The sequence below is a fragment of the Sciurus vulgaris genome, assembly GCF_902686455.1.
Source record: "Sciurus vulgaris genome assembly, chromosome: 4".
Classification (NCBI taxonomy): domain Eukaryota; kingdom Metazoa; phylum Chordata; class Mammalia; order Rodentia; family Sciuridae; genus Sciurus; species Sciurus vulgaris.
The window spans coordinates 104783969-104805525 of NC_136464.1; the positions used below are offsets into that span (position 1 = coordinate 104783969).

A 21557-nucleotide genomic window follows, 5' to 3' on the forward strand; every position below is an offset into this window, starting at 1 on the left:
TGTAGTTAACCACACAAAATGAGGATGGACCAATTAGGGTATAGCTCTCGTAATCTAATCATTTTACCTCTGAATATTCTTTCATTAACACAGAATTTTGGGGGGGGCACCTCCTATCCAAACCATAATAATTTTGGGAAAAAAAGTAGAAGTTAGGACATTTTAAACCACTTCTCCTTTTTAGATGGTATCACTTACTTCCATATTATGAAGAAACAGAATTAGTGCTTTTTACACTTCTTGCCTAACCTTACTACTACTATCATGTTCTTGTCATCATTGTGGTCATCATCATCATCACTTTTTGAGTGTGTACATTTTTCGCTCTGTTTACTAGCCATAATTCATAATTATATTTGTTACTTATTATGAATATAATACTCATTTACCACTTGTACTACTACTACTTCATTACTGACATCTCTATTTTGCTTCATTTCATTTGGCTGAATTTTTTTCTTATGGTGTTTGTCTACCTGCAACCCTAATTGTGTGTGTTTGTGGCCTTTTTGGCTTGTTCTATATTCTCTAGGATGGCATGAAACCCATTTTTCTTTTACTGGCTAACTCTATCCTGGAGTCCTTTATTCTAGCTGACTACTCTCCAAGCCAACCAGGCTTTTCCATTTTTTCCCTTCTGGGTTGGATCTCTTGCTTACTGGATCCCATGATTCCATCCCTTATTTTGCAAGTGTATATTCTTATGTAACCTTTGATATCTTAAAGATAAATTTTCTAATTCTTATTTTTTCTGAAAAAATGCCTTTATTGTACTTAGAATTTAGAAAGGGTTTTAAACTGTAGATATGAAATAATATTCCCTCAGAACTTTGGTGATACTTCTCCTTTGTCTTCTGGTATCAATGTAGCTAATGAAATCAAATACTACTCTTGTTCTCAATCACTTGTGGGTCACCTGGGGGGCTTTCCTTTCTGAAAACAAAGAGGACTTTTCATCATCATATTTTATAGGTTTGCTCTCCACTAGGTGGGCACATAAACTGAAGTTCATAATCTGTAATCTTTGGAAAATTCTCTTGTGTAGTACTTTGATTTCCTCTTCAATGTGTTCTACTTCTCTCTTCCTAAACTCAGTATAACCAGATGTTGAACTTCTTGGATTAATCTTTTATACTACTCTTGTTTTTCTTGTCTCACGGTTTTTCTGTTTTCTCTTTTCTAGGAATTCTTTATTCTCTGATTATTACTTTTTGGTGGCATCTTGTATTGTTTTATGGAAAGAAAATAATTGTAATAACAGTGCTTGTCAGTTTGTAATTTGTAGTATTATCAGAGTAATAATCATATTTTCTTTATAGGCATTCTCATTATTGTATGCCTTGATACCTTGATCTCTCCCTTCCATGTGACAAGCTTAAACTGTTTGGTGACCTTCAATTTGTCTCTTTGTATTTAAGAATCAGGTTACAGAAAGCCACCTGATAACTTTTTGTACTTATATCATGGGGTTCCTATATTGGTGATCATACTTCAGGGTTATCTAGTGAGATTTACCAGCTCTCATTACCCAGGGAAACCCGAAGTGCTAGAATGCACAGATCTTTGCTCTGAAGCCATTTAAAGACCATTCAGATTGCCCAACTTTTGAATCAAACTGTATATACCTGGCAGCCCAGTGTAATGGTGGAGAGTGGGGAAGAGAATCAACTTTTCAGAAGAGAGGCTTTGTAGCTCATATTTCCAAGTATAAAATCTTCCCAGAATTGTATAGGACAAATGTTCTTCCTACTCAACAACAGTTCTGTGAACTGAGGCCTTCATTGAATTATTTCATCTGCCTTCCATCTTCTAGAAACATTTGGCAGAGGGGTGGTTACTGGGGTTTGAACTCAGGGGCACTCAACCACTGAGCTCTGTCACCAGCCCTATTTTGTATTTTATTTAGAGGCAGGGTCTCACTGAGTTGCTTAGCACCTTGCTTTTGCTAAGGCTGGTTTTGAACTCTTGATCCTCCTGCCACAGCCTCCTGAGCCACTGGAATTACAGGCATATACCACTGCTCCCAGCCCAGAAACATTTTTTTAAGTATCTGCCTAAAATGGGTTTCTGCATTTCTTTTCATTCATACCTTAGTCAAAATACTGCCTCTTCATGGAGAACTTCCTTGATCACACAGTCTGAAGTAGTCCGGTCCTCCCCCATTACACTTCTACCTTACTATCTTCATTGCCCTAAATAGTATCTAGAATCCACCAAAACACATAGATCATACCAGCCAGTGCCTGTCTGGTATGCAATGCAGCAAGAACTTTTTCTTTTATTCTTTTTTTTTTTTTAAAGAACTTAGTTTTCTTTGTTAAATGAGTGAATCTTGTCCTTTTTGTTACTTTGGATTTATGCTATTATGATTTTCCTATCATTTTAATGTAGACTCTAGAAAGGAAAAGGAGAAATGCTTGTGATCATTCCCCATGTTAATCTTGAATCCCACATGTCTTTTTAAAAAAATTTATGTTTACCAATCTGCATATCTGCTTGATCACAGTTTATTTTATACAAAGATAAGTTACTTAGATATGGAAATTCTCTGTACTATCTTTATACCTTTTCTATAAATCTAAAATTATTCCAAAATGATATTTGTTTTAAATCAGAACAAAAAGGAAAAATTAAGCTAGTCCTGTTTTGTGAATACACGTTATTATGTAAACACATTTGGATATCTTTGTGGTAAGTGTCCCTCCAAATGCATTTAAGATGCATATGTAAACTAATCTACAAAACTGTTTTTTCACCTAGATAATGAGTATGTCAAAGCATTATTACTTTTGGTAAGATAAATTAGCAGACTATCCAAATAAAGAGCTGATTGTATAATTTTAACTCCAGTTGACTGAACACCTGAGACTTTGAATTGATGTAAATTGAGTAAAATATATACTATTTCATAAACTTTGGGCTCTGGCTCATTATTTAATTATTTCTTGTTTTTTCCTAAGAAAATTATGCTTTATTGGGAACATCAAGAAAAATTGGATAACCTGTTATTCACTACCATGTTCTGTAGTGCAGCAGTTTTAATGCAGGGTGTGTGCCATAAAGTTAAACTACCAACTGTTAGGAAGATAGACTGCAGTACTGCAGACTAAATTAGAACAAATCATATCCCATGCTTTTATTAATTATGTCAAAATGAATCCTAATGTTATATATATAACCAAAAATAACCATTTAAATAAAAAAAGGATACACTCCCTAACTTCAATAGCTTCATAACTTGGGAGAGAGAAGATCTATTTTCATATTTATCTCCCTCTCTTTCTCCTTGTCATCAGTGTTAAAATTTGGGTAACTACTATGTGAACTTTTTAAAATATGGGAGAAAACAGTAAGAATGCAAACTATAGGCCTTACCCTTAAGAGGTTTACAATCCAGTTGAGAAGAAAGTGTGACTATATGCATAAAATAATGCATCTTTGAACAGTGGAAGTGACAGAGTCTACCAGTCTGAGTTTTAGATTTAACTCTCTTACTCTGAGGAGTGTAGGCAAGACATTTAGTCCTTTAGTCTTGCTTTCCAAACAGATGAATTTAGCGTCAATCTACTCTTTGGTCTTCAACTCTGAAAGTTCTATAGCTAGACACTGCCATCTGTGTGGTAGGGTAGTTGCAGAGGGAAAACATCTGACCACAAATGATTGAAACTATAGTCAGTGCATTTCTTCAGCAGGGTGATCCCCACTTCCTGTCCCTGTATACCTGAACTGTAAGACATTAAACCAAAGAGATGGAATAATAGGCTAGTAAGATCAATCTTGGATAACACTTTCCTTCTATCAAAACACTAACTAAAAAATTATAATGTAGCTATCTTAATAATTGAGTTTTTAAATTGGGAGAAACCATACATGTGCATTTAATAGGGGTTTTGAAAAGTAAGAAAAAGATAGTATAAAAGGAAATTTCTTATTTGAGTTCAGTCTCTACCATTTCTGTTATCTACTTGGTAGCCTAAAGGTTTGTTCATACAGTACCCAACAAATTAATTCCCCCCACCAACTTGAACGCTTCCTACCAAGAACTTCCCTAGCATTTTGACTTCCCTGTGTGATATCTGTAGTATGAACCCTAGTGAACATGCATATAATTTGTTGGAAACATTTTTACAGCATCATTAGGAGACTTTAAATCTCTTCCTGAAATTTGGTGGATTATGTTAAACTGAAGGCTGCTAAAAAGGAACAAAAGTATAGGGAACAGATAAGGTCTGGACGTTTCAAACTAACAATTTCCTACCTTCTACTCTAAACAGATTTTAGTACTGTGGTCATTCATTCATTAGTATAGAATTGCAATCTGAGCTATTGAATCAAAGAGAGGAAATAATAGGCTAGTGAACATAATCCTGAGTACAAAGTTTAATTAAGTTTTGAGTGTTTTGTTTTTTATTTTTATGTTTGCTTGGCCTCTGAGTTCACCTGAAAGAGAGTTACAATCATTATCTAATTGTCACCAGAGCAACCTTGAAAGTTTTAAAAAGGTGTGGAATTTAAGGACAGGTTTCTGTCCTTAGAGAGCTAAATGCTCACAAATGGGTGGCCTTAGCTAAGTGAGAAGTATATAAAATAGGGGCAATGAGATTTTACTCCCCTCCCCTTTGTCAAGTTTTGTTAAAAAAGCTTGTTTTTAGCATACCTATTGATTATAGTGTTACACACACACACGCGCGCGCGCACGCACGCGCACACACACCCACACAACAATTCGCATATGCAGAAAATGACAATTACTACCTATTTTGCCTGGTTAGCTCATTAAGTATAAATAAAAATCACAGAGTTTGTGAAGTGGATAGACTTTATTTGTTCCTAATTTGGAAAGACTTTTTGGAAGGAGTTAGGTGAGCAAGAAAAAGACTTTTTCATGAATTTGGCACAACCTGAAAAATACAGGAAAACTGAGAAGGGGGGAGTGACTTGCCAAGCATTAGAAATTTGTCTGAAATAAAAGACCAATGTGCTGATTCAAACTTCATGATTATTATCTTGATTAGGATTTCGAAGAAGGGTGCTGAAATTGACAGAGTTTTCTATTTGTATAGAAAAGTTATTGTGGTGGAGTTGAACAAGGTTCGATTAACCACTTTTTCCCCTACCTTTTTTTTTTTTTTAAACAGAATAGCGTTAAAGTTAACTAAACTACTTCTCTTTCATCTTCCTTTGCATGTTATATTTTTTTCAGAATTGTTAATTGTTATTGTCTCTTGATGAGCTATGAGTCAAGTTTTAAACATGAAAAATAACCCATCATTCCTTTTTGTAATCCTACTTAACTGGCCTATCTGGCCATTGATTAAATTCTCAGAGGTGCCGGATGCTATGGTCCTTGCCTGTAATCCCAGCAGCTTGGGAGGATGAGGAAGGAGGATTGTGAATTCAAGACCTTAAGCAATTTAGTGAGCCCCCGTCTCAAAATACAAAACACCAGAGATGTTGCTCAGTGGTAAAGTACCTCTGGGTTCAATCCCCAATATTTAAAAAAAAAAAAAAAAAGATTCTCAGAGGTCAAATTTATATGGGGCAACCATGTAAAAAGAAAAACCACAAAGTAACTAGTTCTCACATTTACCCTCTGATGCTAAAAACAAAATAGCTTGGCCTGTATTTCTTGATGAGATTTTTCCATGAGATTATTGGCTAGCTTAGTTCTCTGATGAGAAAAAAAAAAAAAATGTCATTTTTAAGATCGCTTTCTTATAGTCAAAGTGTAAATCTTTATGTAAATGGATTATTAATTTGTAACTCTAAAATGTAGATATAATTTTTATTAAATGTCTGTTCTACTTTTGAAGTTTTGAATTACATTTATAAATTGCATTTTTCTCATTTCCTGCTTAAGTGGTAGTTATTAACATTCAGCTCCAATAAAAGTGATTTTTTTAAAAATTTGCCTGTGGTTATTTATATTTATCACAGGTATTACTTGGATCAGTCAGAAACCACTTTTGATTAATCATCTGCTGTATGCACAACATTTTACTTAGTTATGACAATTTAGAGATTAGTTAAGGGTAGTAATGGAATTTTTCAGCTTTAAATTCTAAATTGGCATATGGATTTCACCTTTACTAATAGTTCGTTTTAGTACTTATGTGATATGAGGGAAAGTAGGGCTGTATCTTTTGAATGAAGGAGAAATACATTTGCCTGACTGTTGTAAATAATTCTTTTTAATTTATAGCCTTTGTATCCATTTTAAAGATAGTCTTTTACTCCTTATTTTTGGTCCTGCTTACTAAATACTTAAATTTGCAAATGTGGACATTGTGAAAGCAGACGTTGCTACAGCATAAAGAAACACTTTGAGAGAAAATACTGTTTAAGTAGAAATACTGTTTCATTGTAATATTTGAGTCAAACATTGCCTTTTTCTTGTTGGCATAGCACCTTGCTAATCAGTGGTAACAGGAGAAAGTAATCATTAGACTTTGTAAATTAGCAAGTAAAGAAAATAAAGAAAAATTAGTTTATCATAAAAATTTATGCCAGTTGTTTTTAGCAGGTACTTAGTTTGGAAGGTCATAGGGGTTTTCTGTTTAGTTTTTGTTTAACTTTATTTGTCTGTGGTTCCCATGTTCCGTATGTAGTATTTCATAGATAAGGTAATGTTTGGGGCCTTTAAAACTCACCAGATTTCCAGCCAATAAATTTTATTTGACTGAGAGTAAAGCCACTGGGTAGGATTTCGGTATAACAGGAAATGAAAAATTTGGGTGGGTGGTGTGGGAATATATATTTACAAACAGTGTTCCATGATACTTAGTAATTATAATTGCTTAGGAATTAATATGACTTATTAGGGAAAAAAAAAAAAAAAAAAAAAACAACTCCCCACCAAAATAAAAATGCATTTTCTTTTGGAAAGAACCACTTTATTTTCCTCCTTTTTCTTTTTTCCTTTCCCCCTTTTTTTCTTTTCCTTTTTTTTTTTTCTTTCTTTTTTTTTTTTTTTTTTTTTTTTTTTTCTTTCTGTTTTAAAGATATTTGGGCTATAGGGTGTATATTTGCAGAACTACTAACGTCAGAACCAATATTTCACTGTCGGCAAGAGGACATCAAAACTAGTAATCCTTATCACCATGACCAGCTGGACAGAATATTCAATGTAATGGGATTTCCTGCAGGTACACATTATGTTTTTGTTTTTGTTTTTAAATCACTGTTGTTTGATCTTAGATTTCTTCATTGGAAAGGTGTATATTTTTGGCTGATGAAAGCTACTCTTACTCCATTCTTAGTTTTTATGACTGCATTTATCAAAGATTTGTAGAAATAGCAAAATTTGTAGAATTCACATATTAACATGAAATTACTTATGAGTTTCCTGAATTTGAGGAATTTTTTATTTTATTTTGTTTTGCTTTTTTGTTTTGTTATCTGATATTTTAAATGATAAAATATTTTGCAATATCTGTATTAAAAAGATGCTACAGAAGAAACTACAAAATTGATAATAGATTTTTTTTTTCTGGCAGCATGTTTAATGCTGCTACTAACTGGCATTTGAATATAAATTTTGACCATTATTTCTATGTAGGGCAGTAGCAGAATCACATTGTATCAGGTAATAATATTTTTACTTTGTCAATAAAAACATTCTTTAATCTATTAGAATAGTCAGAATGTGGGTGGAAGTCATATTGCTCCATGACAAGGTAGCCTACTCTTTTTTTTTGCCACAAGGAGAAAATTTATAGATGTCCTGTCCTCAGCATTATATCTCTCCACTATATCCACAAGAATACCACAAGAATGGTAGTTCATCAGTCACTGAAAACTGCCCACAGGTCCAGAATAATGAAAATTAAGTAAATTTTGGCTAGTCAAATACTGAATAGAAATTATATCTTATTAGGAACATTCCTTAGGTAACTATAACTCAAGACTAATACAGAAGTATCTGGGAGTTTTGTTCCATATTTCTTTGTAAAGGTATTAGTTATCAGTAAATACAGAGTAACTATATAGATATTACCATTTTCTGAAACTATTCAGTAGATCACTTTTCATGATGGGAATTTTACTTATTCACTAATTATTTACTGAGAACCTACCATGTGCCAGACACTCTCTTGAGTAAAAAATACTGATACAGCAGATGTGATTGGAATTTTCTTTGTATTGGCTGTAAGTAGAATGCTTTAAAAATAGTTTTGGTTTGAGTAGATAGAGAGGAATAGTCTTTTCTTCCTGCTTCTGAATTTGTCTACACTTCCTGAGGCCTACAGGGAAAGGGACATGGTGAGGGGCTTGAGAATGCTCCAGGCCTCTAATAGATGTTTTTAAATGTAGGTTCAGGGTGGGCTCAGTTTCTAAAAAGCCTTGAAAAGCAAGCAGCAGAGTTTAGATCTGATAAACAAATGAGTGAGAATCCTTAATAAGTTCCTGAGTACCAGAGACATGACTTATGTTCTATTTTTAGAAAGACTGGTATGGCAGTAGTATGTAAAAATCAATTCAAGAGAAGTAACTGAAATCAGGAAACCACCTGTTTGTTATAGCAATCCCACAGCCAGAAAATGATAACGATGGAGCATAAATAACATATCATTTTTATAGGAAATACGTAATTGAGGGAAGACTAAAAGATTACTTAAATATTTCTTGCTTGAGAAATAGGCAAAATAGAGAAATTGTAACAAGAAATAAAGGAGAAAATTCCATTCAGGAATTTAAGTATAATTTTAGTTTACATTATGTGATAATGTCTGTATAGTTTGAGTAGCAAAAAAAAACACAAGATCAAAAACAAACTTCTAAAGGCCATTTGAAAGCTAAAGATGGGGCTGGGGCTATAGCTCAGTGGTAGAGCGCTTGCCCAGTAGCATGCATGAGGCCCTGGATTTGATTCCCCAGCCTGGGGAAAATATTATAAAAAAATAAAGGTGCTATTAGTTGTTTGGCACAATGCTGAGCACCTAGTGGACTCTCAGTAACAGCCCACTGACAGCGAGGAAGAAAAGTTGGCTAGCATGTTGGAACAACTCCAGTGTCAACAAAATTAAATGAAACATTTTTGTACCTAATGTATTTCATTGCTCAGGTTGTGTTGAGTGATGATATTGAAACTACCAAAGGTGCCAGCTGACATTAAGTCCCCCAAAAGTTTCAGGTCTGTAAATATTTCAGTAAAATTGACACAGGTACATTAAAATAGGTTGGAAAGCATAAATCTAGAGCTTATATATTACATTAAGTAATATTACTAACTATATTATAATTACATATATAATTATGTTATATATTATGTACTATAGTTTTTGTACATGTTCCATCCACATCTGGGATGATGGGACAGAATGGGTTAATGGATTAGTTATATCCAAGGTAAGTAATCTTACCTTGATTACTAACGGAAAGCAATGTGTTTAATAAGGTGAAAGGAGGGCTTATATCATCAAGAGAAGTGTATTTTAATGCCACTGAGGTGAAATATCTTAGATTTTTTTGTTGAAGACATTAGTTGCCAATTTAAAATTTGGTGGAAATGGGAACATGAGTGGTTTTATTGTTAGAAGTAGGACTGTTCAGTAGCAAAGAGATTAATTTATAACATTCCCTTCTAGCAATAAAATTGAGGCAGACTATAGTAAAATATACAAAAAGTAGACAGTTCAGAATTTAAAATGTAAGTGGAGATATCTAAAGGAATCACAATTTATATTTACTGTTCAAGATGTTTGCTGTCATTGAGCATTTATTTGAAGTCTGGGCTTTCAAAAAGGTTTTAAAAGTAAGGAAATGGAATGAAATGGAAATAACCTTTGTTAAAATTCTTAAGAATAGGAACTTAGGCAACATAAAAATGTATCAATGTATTTCACAGATAAAGATTGGGAAGATATAAAAAAGATGCCTGAACATTCAACATTAATGAAAGATTTCAGAAGAAATACGTAAGTTGGAAAGAAAATGAGCCCTTTGTTGATTTTTTTTTTTCTGGAATACTCAGTATAAAGTTGAATAGTCAAAATAATAGCTTACTCAACACAAGATTAATAAATAATTTTATTTAGTCTAATACATAGTTTTCATTATGTCAGTCTTCATTTCTTAAGATATTTGACAATATAGTGACTAACATTAGCAGCTGATTTGGATATGAGGGAAAAAATCAATTCATTTGTCTCCGTATTTACTACTTTTTGGAAGCTCAACATTAGTAGGAAATATCAAGCTGAAGAAATAAGACTGAACAGCCTTGCTAATAGCCACTATCCTACCCACCTAGATTGTGTAATAATTTTAATCAAGTTTTAATAAGAGAAGAATGAGTATTTCATTTATTTACAATGTGAGTCCAACAGTTGGAAAAGACCAGTTCATAACAAATATGTTTTAAACTTACTGGTAAGACTGAGTTAAATATTTGACCTGTGTTACTTAAAATAATTGTTAAAATACAATTCATGTGAAAAAATACTGTTCAGTATGTTACTCATGAAATTGTCTTGCATTTAATCATTGATACCCATTCAGAAGTGACCAGTGTGGATATTGAATGAAGTATAAAATTGATTTAATGCTACTCTTCCAATGTTATATGTCAATTTTGATCAAAGAAATTCTGTTTGGAAGGACCTTAGGCAATGTGAAATTGACCTCAAATCTAATATAAATATTTCATAGTATTTCTTTTTCAGGTATACCAACTGCAGTCTTATCAAGTATATGGAAAAACATAAAGTTAAACCAGATAGTAAAGCATTCCATTTGGTAAGCTTCAGATAACAGTACTAATAAATGCATTCCCTCCCTTTATCTGGTAGCTCTAACTAAGGCTTTGTTGGGTCAATTTATAAGGTTACTTAGCTGTTGGAGTGCTTTAATGATAAATACAGAGATCTTATTTGTGCGTACCAATAAAAGCATCAAAATACTCACCTTTCCAAACCCATATCTGACTTGAAAGACTAATGCCCAGACACATTTGATTTTATAAACATAATAATTATAACAAGTCTGTAAAGAACATTTTTTAAATTACATTTCTTTTTTTTTTTTTTCATTTATTTTAAAATTTCATGAAAGTATCAAAACAGTCCTTCCATTCAGCAATAACTTCTATGGTTATTTTGTATTTAATCTTTTGAAAGGTTGATTATAAAATTTTAACTCCCAAGATACCTCTCATAAACTTGAGTAGTAGAAGTTCCGTGCAGGTATACAGTATTTGCTTTTTCTGAAAAAATGTGAGAGATGGAATATTTATCAGTGTGTAATGAAGAAATGACTAGAATCTAAATGAGTCTGTACTAGCAAGGTAATTTATGATGAGATTATATTTAACTTAATATGTTTATAATGAAATTTATACTGCTACACTATAATATTTTAAATGTTTTTCAGTTTTATATTTTAAAAAAAGGTTTATAACAGATACAAAGGAAAATTAGGGAAGCAGATTCTATTTTGCTTGACTTAAAATTCTTCATTCCTTATTCCCATGTATTCTTAAATGGGTTCTGGTTTTTTGTGTGTTTTGGGGGTTTTTTTTGTTTATTTTTTTTAGTTGTAGATGGACATAATACCTTTACTTTATTTATTTATGTGTGGTGCTGAAGATCGAAGCCAGTGTCTTACACATGCCAGGCAAGTGGTCTACCACTGAGCCACAACCACAAGCCCCTTAATTAGGTACTTTAACCTTGAAAGAGTTGAGCTTTCCTGTATAGCAACCAGGCCAGGTGGCAAATATTTCTTTTATTTCTGCTTTTTCTTCTGTTTTTTTCTTCTCCTTCTTCTGCTTTTGCTTTATCTTCTACTTGCTATTATAACAAATCATATTTTATATATTCCATATCTTCTCATTGCTTAACCTGTCATGTTACCAGTGTATTCTTCAAATAATTGTGTATATTCTATTGTACTTAAAACCATACCCAAATTAGCATGTTAAAGTTAGATCCTTCAAATTTATTGACTGACTTATTCTGACAAAATGACGATAGTGGTGGTAGACTAAAAGTTATGATTTAGAGGACTTACTTTTATTTCCCCCCAATGCTTGCCACTCGTTGTAGTCTGAAATGAGACTGTCACTGCTCTACCCCTGAAACTCTTGAGAGATAGACCTTCATGGTAATTTGTACTGGTAGTTTTTACTGGGATGACCTGTCTTTAATTCTTGGTAATTTTGGGTGGTCTACCATCTGAAAACTCTATTATAGTCCCATTAAACTGTTGGAAATTGTAATTAGCAAATTCAAGCTCTCCCTTTCAACTCTAATAAAATTGTGCTTCCATTGAAATATCAGATCATTAAAATCAAATTTGGATCTCACCATCCCAACATTTTGTCTGTTTTTAAATCATTTGTGTCCTTCTAACTTCTGAAATGTGTCATTTCACATTAAGTCTCAATGTTTCTTTTAGTTCATTGACTTTCAAAATGTGGTCCCAGTCCAGCAGCTCAGGTATCACCTAAGGGAACCTATTATAAATGCAGGTTCTTGGGCTTCTGCCCAGATCTGTTAACCAAAAATTCTGGGAGCAGGGTTCAGCACTCTGTTTACAGAAGTCTTCCAGGTGATTCTGCTACATGTTAAATATGAGAACACTATAGTAGATCAAAGAGTATAAACTATGAGACCACAGTTTACAGTCACATCAAATACCAAAATCAAATATTCTAATTCATAGAGCCTTCAATGAACTATGTTTTAACTAAAAAGAAAAAGAAAATTGAATCTTCATATTGGTGTGGCATTTCTCTATGGAGCAATAATAATTATAATAACTAGCATTCATATTTATAGTGCTTTCTTTATGGCAGACACCATTGTAATTGATTTCCATATATTCACTTATTCTTGAAAATAAAACTGTGAAAGTAGGTACTATTTTTACTTTCTGTTTGACAGATTACAAAGAGTTGAAGTCACTTGCCCAACATCACTCAACTAATACTGAGTCAGGATTTAAACCAGGCAATTTATTTCTAGAATCTCTGGAAGTTATGTGTCACCATATTTATCTAGACTGGGCTAATAACTATTCACTAGAACTTTGTGATTATCTTTATTGCTCAGGTAGGGTAACCACTAGCTACATTTGACTTTTGAGCTCTTGAAATGTACCTGGTGTGACAGTGTAACTGATTTTTTAAAATTCAATTCCATTTTACTTCATTTGGATCTAAATCTACATAGTTACATATGGTTAGTGTGTCATTTGTGTTAGAACAGTTTTTCCTCTTAATATGAAATACAAGAAGTTTAGTCTTGTTCTAAATTGGGTAAAGCAGTTTAGATAATGAAGGAGAAAAGATCACTCGTTTAATTAGAAGACATAAATGTAGGTATTCTATGAATGAGAATCAAATAAAATAATATTGGAATTACTATAATGTGAATTGCTACATAAAATTTAATAGGATTTTCTCATTGTTAAATCAGCAGGGATAAATATCATCCACTTTGTGGTGTCGTTCATCAAAAAATTACTCTCCCCCCATATGTGTTAACAGGTAGTTTATGAGAACTAATAAGTAATGTTTTCATGATTTATGGTTTCAGCTTCAGAAGTTGCTTACCATGGACCCAATAAAGCGAATTACCTCAGAACAGGCTATGCAGGATCCCTATTTCTTAGAAGACCCACTTCCTACATCAGAGTAAGTGATCGATTTATGAACTCAGTAGTATGATGGCATTTTTTAAAAAAATTTTTTAGTTATAGATGGATACAATACCTTTATTTTACTCATTTATTTTTATGTGGTGCTGAGGATCAAACCCAGTGCCTCACACATGGGTGGCAAGTCTCTACCACTGAGCCAAAACCCCAGCCCATGATGGCATTTTTTGAAGCTTTTTTTTCTTTTAGTTGTCAACCCTAAGTTGCCACTTCTCTTGGATGGAAACCCAGGGAAATCTTTATGGCAAGAAGATATTGAGCTCTGCTGATTGAAGTGTCGCTTAGGGGCTTTATGATTAAGAGGACTTCCTGTTCTCTGCTTTATGAAACGTTGATCCCATTGGTTTCAGCAATAATCCACTTATTCAGTGACAGGTTGATTATGCATGCTGTAGCTCCTTCAGACTCAATGAGATAGCTTACTGCCTGCAATTACAGTTTTGTGTTCCAAAATTACAAATACTATTCCCAAATAAATTTTGTGTTTCCTGTACCATCTTTTGTTTTAAATGTAGAAGGGAGTATAAAACAAAAATTAGCTTTAAACAGTGACACACATTTCAGCTGGAATCTGTATTTTGGTTGTAGTAATAGAAGAGTAATTTTCAAATAAAAGAAGAAAGTTAAATCATATTAGATGATTATTAATAATTTTTGTACAAAAAAGACCCTTAATGGCCTGCTATAATGTCAGTGATTGGAAGGAAAAAATCATTCTGTCATAGTTGCATTAAAGGTATTTAAATTTGCAAATGTGGAAACAAAATTCATCTTAGATTAAACACTACCTAATAAGTGAAGCATTTGGAATACTGAATATCATACAAAATTTTTCTTTTTTTTTCTTTTAACTAGTGTTTTTGCCGGTTGTCAAATTCCTTACCCAAAACGAGAATTTTTAACAGAAGAAGAACCTGATGACAAAGGAGACAAAGTAAGTATTAAAGTACAATTGGCAGTGTTATGTTCATAACTGCCTCCATGACATTTCTGGTGTGGCTGTATTGTTCTCCTTCTGAGTTGAACTTTGTTTTTCTGTTTAACCAATTGAGAAGAACCAGCAGCAGCAGCAGGGCAATAACCACACTAACGGAACTGGCCACCCAGGGAACCAAGACAGCAGTCACACACAGGGACCCCCATTGAAAAAAGTGAGAGTTGTTCCTCCTACCACTACCTCAGGTGGACTAATCATGACCTCAGACTATCAGGTATTTAAAGTTTGTTTTGTATCAGCCTGCTGTATCGGTGTTTGCAGAGGGAACTTGTGACATTTGGAAAATGAGATGTAATTGAAAAACACTGATCTCTGTGTACCTGACGAAATACACTGGCATGGAAAAATACTGTCAGTGCTATCATAGGGAGGGATCAGACTTCTGAAACAGGCAACTTAGAATGATAAATTCATGTGAAGCCATTATTTAACTGTGTGATCTTATACAAGTGATACAGTATCTCCTAGCTTAGTTTTTTCATCTATAAAATGGGACTAATAAAATCTAACTTGGAGTTGTCAGATTAGACATTCTAGCATTCAGCTTTCGGTAGAAGCTCAGTAAATGTTATCTGTTATTTTGAAACACTATCATCGTAATTAAGAACATAAGCTTTTACATCCCAGTCTAGTTACTTCTGGGTAACCTTGAGTAAGCATCAAGTGTTCTTCGTGTCTTCATTTGTAGAATATGGATAATGATAAATTTGAAGTTTTAGTGAAGATTAAGTTGGGATGATGCATGGCTAAGGCACAATGGCTATCCTGACAAGTGTTTAATAGAGGATACCAATTTTTTTTATCATTTTTATTATCACCATTAAAATTCTTAGTATTCAGAGTATACAGTAAGTACTTCTTTAGTGGTGATGCTGGAGGTGCTCTTAATAATAAGAACAATTTGTTTAGTACTTACTAAGTGCCAGCTTCATTATTTCCTTAAATCATTATACCCTAGGAGGTAAGTGTTTTATCATTGCCATTTCAGGGGACTTAAGGCTTGCCTCTGCAAATAGCTTTGCAAGCCCCTGTTAGAACCAGGACTCAGATTGGTTGCCTACCTGTGGATCCATCCTGTTACTTTCTTTGTGGTAAAACTTGTTTTCAAAATCATAACCACCTTCCTTGCTCTTCAGTTTATTCTCATCATTTGCCAGCTCAACTGGGAATGGAGAGTATACTGAAAACATAACCAGTTAATTATTTACCTACAAAAAGAGAACAGAGATCTTATGAAACTGGTGTAAAGTTCAGTACTAAACACTACTGCTCCTCTAGGTTTAGGTATTAGCTCTTTTCCTTAGTTAAGGAGAGGTCCCACCTACCGCACTGTAAATCTTTGTCTGCCTGAGTTGTGACCCACTCCCAGTTAGGAACACAGTGACAGACATCTGTGGACATTGCTATTCCAGTGTCTTTTGCTCCCCATCTGGAAGGGAAGAGTGCACCTCTCTTGGCTCAAGGCCAATTTGCATCCTTAGGAGGAGGTGCAGCAGTGCTTTAGCCTTTGCTTCTGAAACTCAGCAAATGATGTTGTGCTACTTTGTTGTTGGTGGTTTTTATGGGTGCTTTCAAAAATAGTATTTGTAACTACAGTATCCTGGTCTACTCTTTCAAAAATGTTTTTTGCTAGGTTGGCAGAACTTAGAATTAAATGACTTACTAAATTTGCTTTGAAAGAGAAAAGTAATAAAAGTATGGCCTATTTGTTACAGTGTTTGTCTAGGAAGCTAATAGTATGAGAGGTGCAGAAAAGGCCATAGTAATATAACAGATCAAAATCAGAGCACTCCATATCACTGTTCTTTCCCTCTGTGCCATTTTTAGAACTGAGACTGTCACTCTCCTTATATTTCAGTAATTTTTACTTGACTCTATAAACCTGTAGCAGAAAAATAAGATTGAATAAAGGGCATTAAAAATATTTCAATGCCTTAGAAATTGATTCTCTGGAACCTTTTCTTGTCATAATCATTTTTATTCTTTAGTTATATGTGGGTGTTGGGGATGATTTCTGTTGAAGAAATGAGCATATAAATTAGCTTTTCTTTTTGTTTTTGGTGGTGCTGAAGATTGAACCCCTGACCATGTGCATACTAGGCAAGTGCTATGCCACTGAGACATATTCCCAGCCCTGTTTCTTTCTTTCTTTCTTAAACTTCAGTCAGGCTGTTTCCCAGACTGCCCTTGCACTTGGAATCCTCCTGCCTCAGCCTCCTGCATAGCTGGGATTACAGGGGTGTGCTACTATGCCCGACAACTGTGAATTTCTTAATGTATACATCATTAAACTCGTGGAAACATCTCAAGCAAATTAGTTGTCTATCAGTAGACACAAAGCATATTAAAAGGAGTTACTATGATAGAAAAATATATTTGCACACCATAGTAATAAGACTCAGCTTATTGATATCTATGCAATATATCTAACCTGATGTTAAAATGATTTGGGTTTTTTGTCATTTTAATTCTTAAGTTACTACCTAGCACAAAACTTTTCCATCTTTACTTCTTTGAAACATAATGACACTTCAATCACACCCCAGCCTTGCTGGCTTAGGTCCTAGCAACTCCTAAGCACCTGAGTCACATTCGTCCCTCATCTCCTTTTCAGCGTTCCAATCCACATGCTGCCTATCCCAACCCTGGACCAAGCACATCACAGCCCCAGAGCAGCATGGGATACTCAGCTACCTCCCAGCAGCCTCCACAGTACTCACATCAGACACATCGGTACTGAGCTGCGTTGGAATCTTGTCAATGCACTGTTGCTAATGCTGCAGGACTGACTGTGCAGCTCTCCGTGGGAACCTGGTATGGGCCATGAGAATGTACTGTACAACCACATCTTCAAAATGTCCAGTAGCCAAGTTCCACCATTTTTCACAGATTGGGGTAGTGGCTTCAAGTTGTACCTATTTTGGAGTTAGACTTGAAAAGAAAGTGCTAGCACAGTTTGTGTTGTGGATTTGCTACTTCCATAGTTTACTTGACATGGTTCAGACTGACCAATGCATTTTTTTCAGTGACAGTCTGTAGCAGTTGAAGCTGTGAAATGTGCTAGGGGCAAGCATTTGTTGTTGTATGTGGTGACTTATTTCAGTGTAACAACATTATCTGACCAATAGTACACACAGACACAAAGTTTAACTGGTACTTGAAACATACAGTATATGTTAACAGAATAACCAAGACTCAAAATGAGATTATTTTGGTACACCTTTCTTTTTAGTGTCTTATCAGTGGGGTTGATTGGTTTTCTACATTAATCAGTGTTTTTTGACCAAGAATATTGCTTGGGTTTTTTGAAAGTACAAAAAGCCACATAGTTTTTCCAGAAAGGTTACAAAACTCCCAAAGATTAATTTCCAACTTCTAAGTTTGTTTTCATTTTTCAATCTATGACTTGACTGGTATTAAAGCTGCTATTTGATAGTAATTAAATATGTTGTCATTGATATAAACCTGTTTGGTTCAGCAAACAAACTAAAATGATTGTCATAGACAGTGTTTTATTTTTCCTGTTGGTGTTGCTGATTTGTGAGCATGCTTTAGATGAAAAAAGCATGAATGATAATTTCCTTAAAAAGGTGCGGCATCCAATTCAGATATTTTGTCCTGATTTTAAAGCTGGTTGGTGTAGTGCTATTAAAAAATTTTGTTCAGTTAATTTTTTTTTTAACTTGTTCGCACGTTGTTTAGGGTGCCCTTACTTCAGCAAAGGAGAAGGAGTAGGAGAGCCTTAGAATTTTTGAGGGGAAAAAAAAAAAAAACCTATAACATACAATGTACTGTATCAAACTATTTTACATGAATGACACAAGTATTCTGAATTTAAAAAAATTGAACATTGTTAAAAACAAGGTGTTAAGTAATAAATTTATTTTTCATAAATCAAAATATGGAGTGACCTGTATTTTTTATACACACAAAGGGCTTTTTTTTTGTTTTAATTTTAAAATGTACCTCATCAAATGGCCTCTGAATAAATCTCTTCAGTTGTTTTTGATTGATATCTATATGATTCTGCCTCTATAATAAACTAATGTCTGAAGTCTTAGATATGGATTCCTCTGTTACGTTTAGTACTTTAAGTTGTGAAATATAGACATCTTTCTAATTGAAAATTATCTCTGGAATAATACCTAACCCATACTGTGTTATGTTGAGAAGAATTTGACTGTTTATCCCAAATAATTCTTTTTCCCCTCCTTGAAGACAAAATACAGAAGATTAAAAATAATAACAGCTACTACTAACGGTTTTTTACTAAAAATTCAAACTCATTCATATAAAAACATTCTAAAGCATTTAAGAATATAAACATATAAAGTGCTGATAGACCCTACCATAACAGTAACATTTTTTGTTTTTTTTTTTTTTTTCAGTGAGGATTGAACGCAGGGCCGTGCACATGTTAGGCAAATTCCCTACCACTGAGCTACACCTCCAGTCCCAGCAAGGGTAATTTGGGGGAGCTGAATTCACGTTTCCATTTGATGTCTTCCCACCCCACTTTATTCAGACACTGCATAAATCTACTTTTGGAACTTGCCTGCTTAGAACCCTCAGGAGTTACCTGTGACTACAAAATTGAGTCAAAGCCCTCCGCAGTTTGACTTGTTAGTCTTACCCCTTACCATGTCCCTTTTATTCTTTAGTTGTTTTCTGATGTTCTTTCATGCCCAGTGGCAATGGTTTTTAAGCTCAGTGGATTTGAGAATTATCTGGAGTTACCCGCTACCTATTACCTCAGAGGATGATTCAGTAGGGTTAGGGTGGAACATGGAATCCTCATTCTTGATAATCTCCCCCATTTAGATCTGTGTAGCAGTCTGAGAAGTGTGGTGTGATATGGCTCATGCCTAAAATCCCAGTGATGTGGGAGGCTGAGGCAAGAAGATTGCAGGTTTAATGCCAGCCTCAGCAACTTAGCAAGATGCTGTCTCAAATTTTTAAAAGGAGCGGGGGGATGTGGCTTAGTGTTAGAGCATCCCTGAGTTCAAACTCCAGAACCAAAAAGAAAAAAAATAAATAGCTGTAAAACCATTCAACTTCAAACTGGTCAAAAGATTGAACAAACAGTAGCATTTAAGTGGCTTAAAGAGAGGACTACTCTCTTAACAGCCCATCTCCTCTTCCTACTTGAATTTCCAAAAGCAAAACCATTATAAAGAGTTCCACTCCAAAGGACTGAGGTTTCCAATTTCTTTACTTCTCCATCCACATTTGCTCCCTGATTGATCCTATCCAGTCTTGTGACAATAAACATGATCATGACCACCAAACTCACATATCCAGCCTGCTTTCTCCCTGAGCTCCAGGTCCCTGTATTTAATTTCATCTGTGTCAAATGACATGCACTTGAACACAACTCCCCACATTCTCTGTCCTTCTCCACAACTTTTTCTACATAGCACTTAGATGTCACCTGGCCAGTGAAATCTGTTTGCCAACTTTTCGTTTCTTTTCAGGGAATGGAAGCTCCTTGGGAGCAGAGTTCTGTTCCATCTCAGACCTCACTTCTGTACCCTTACTTGTTTTGTAAGTGATATCATCCAGGCTTGTGACTTTGACAGGCTGGCCAGATTTCCAATCCAGACTTGCCTGTTGTGTCTGACTTAATACTTCTCATTCTGTAAACTGAGTATATTTACACCCAGAATGACAACTTCAACCTCCAGCCTTCTTCCTCCTCTTCTCCCTCTTCCTCCTCCAGACTTAATCATGCATATGACTGGATGCCCACCCTTCCAGCAGTCCAGGCCAGGCAGCAGCCATGATGTCATCCTCTCTCATACACACTGTATCCACTGCAGGTGCAAATCCTGCCAGCTCTCCTTTTAAAATATAAAGTGTGGGCTGGGGATGTAGCACAGTGGTTGAGCTTGGTGGCAGAGCACTTACCCAGTATGCACAAGACCCAGGGTTCAGTCCCCGGTGCCACAAAAAAAGAAAAAGAAAAAGAATGGGACAGAGAATGCTGGCATGTCTGAGATGGCCTCATTTGGGATGGTTTGGATTTCCAATGGCATAAAAGCCATAGCATTCAGTGGAAATTGTACTTTGGAATTTCAAATTTGGATCTTTTCCTGGGCTAGTGATACACAGTATGGTCCTCTCTGGAAGCACTGGGCAGTACAGCAGGAATAGTCTAGAAAAGAGCTCACAGTGGCATGGGGCAGGGTAGGGTGGTGGTAAAGGTGGTAAGGAAATATTGATGTAGGACACGGATGCTTCTCAACATACAAGGGGTTACATCCTGATAAATCTGTCATAAGTTGAAAATATCCTAAAATGCTTGGATCCACCTAACCTGCTGAACATCCTAGCTTAGTAGCACAGCACACTGAAGGGTGACTATAGTTTCCTCTTGTGATCATGAAGCTAATAACTAAGCCACTCCTGTAACCTGCCTGCTTCCACCCTTGCCCAACCCCTAGTCTTCTCAAAACTGCACCTGCATGGGCCTTTTAACACCAAGATCACCTCACTCCTTCACTCTTATCCCTTTAATGCCGCTCTCACTAAAAGCCAGGTCCTTATTGTGCCCATTGAGTCCCTGCACATCTGACCCCCCTCTTTGTGTGAATACCATCCTCTGTTACTCTCCTCTCTATCTGCTTTACTTCAACTCCCTGATCCTTGCTGCTCCTTGGGCCTGCCAGGCATGTCTTGTCTCAGGCTTTTACACTCACTGTTCCCTCTATGGCTTCCTCACTTGCTCTCCCCAGCAAGGTTCTTGGCTTATTCTCACCTCCCTCTGTTCTGCTCAGATCTTATCTTCTTGGAGAAACTTTTTTCTACTCCATATCAAATGACTGCCTGTTCCTGCCTCCACACACAGCACTCTCTGTTCCCTTTGCCTGCTTTGCTTTCCCACGCAGCACTTAGCATCAGT

The 21557-nt window shown here is 35.0% G+C and overlaps 1 protein-coding gene across 4 annotated transcripts in view; it reads left to right on the forward strand.

The window, feature by feature from the left end:
• CDK8 (cyclin dependent kinase 8) overlaps positions 1–18457 on the forward strand; it is a 182004-nt gene extending 163547 nt beyond the window's left edge. For 3 of the 4 annotated variants that reach the window (XM_079136683.1, XM_079136681.1, XM_079136682.1), the window contains 7 exons: positions 7002–7145; positions 9848–9917; positions 10665–10737; positions 13539–13636; positions 14515–14593; positions 14712–14870; positions 17271–18457. In XM_079136683.1, the coding sequence (XP_078992809.1) occupies positions 7002–7145; positions 9848–9917; positions 10665–10737; positions 13539–13636; positions 14515–14593; positions 14712–14870; positions 17271–17396 (749 nt within the window). In that variant the 3' untranslated portion in view covers positions 17397–18457. The remainder of the gene's footprint in view (positions 1–7001; positions 7146–9847; positions 9918–10664; positions 10738–13538; positions 13637–14514; positions 14594–14711; positions 14871–17270) is intronic. The other variant, XM_079136684.1, reaches the window with a different exon arrangement.
• The last annotated feature ends 3100 nt before the right edge of the window (positions 18458–21557 follow it).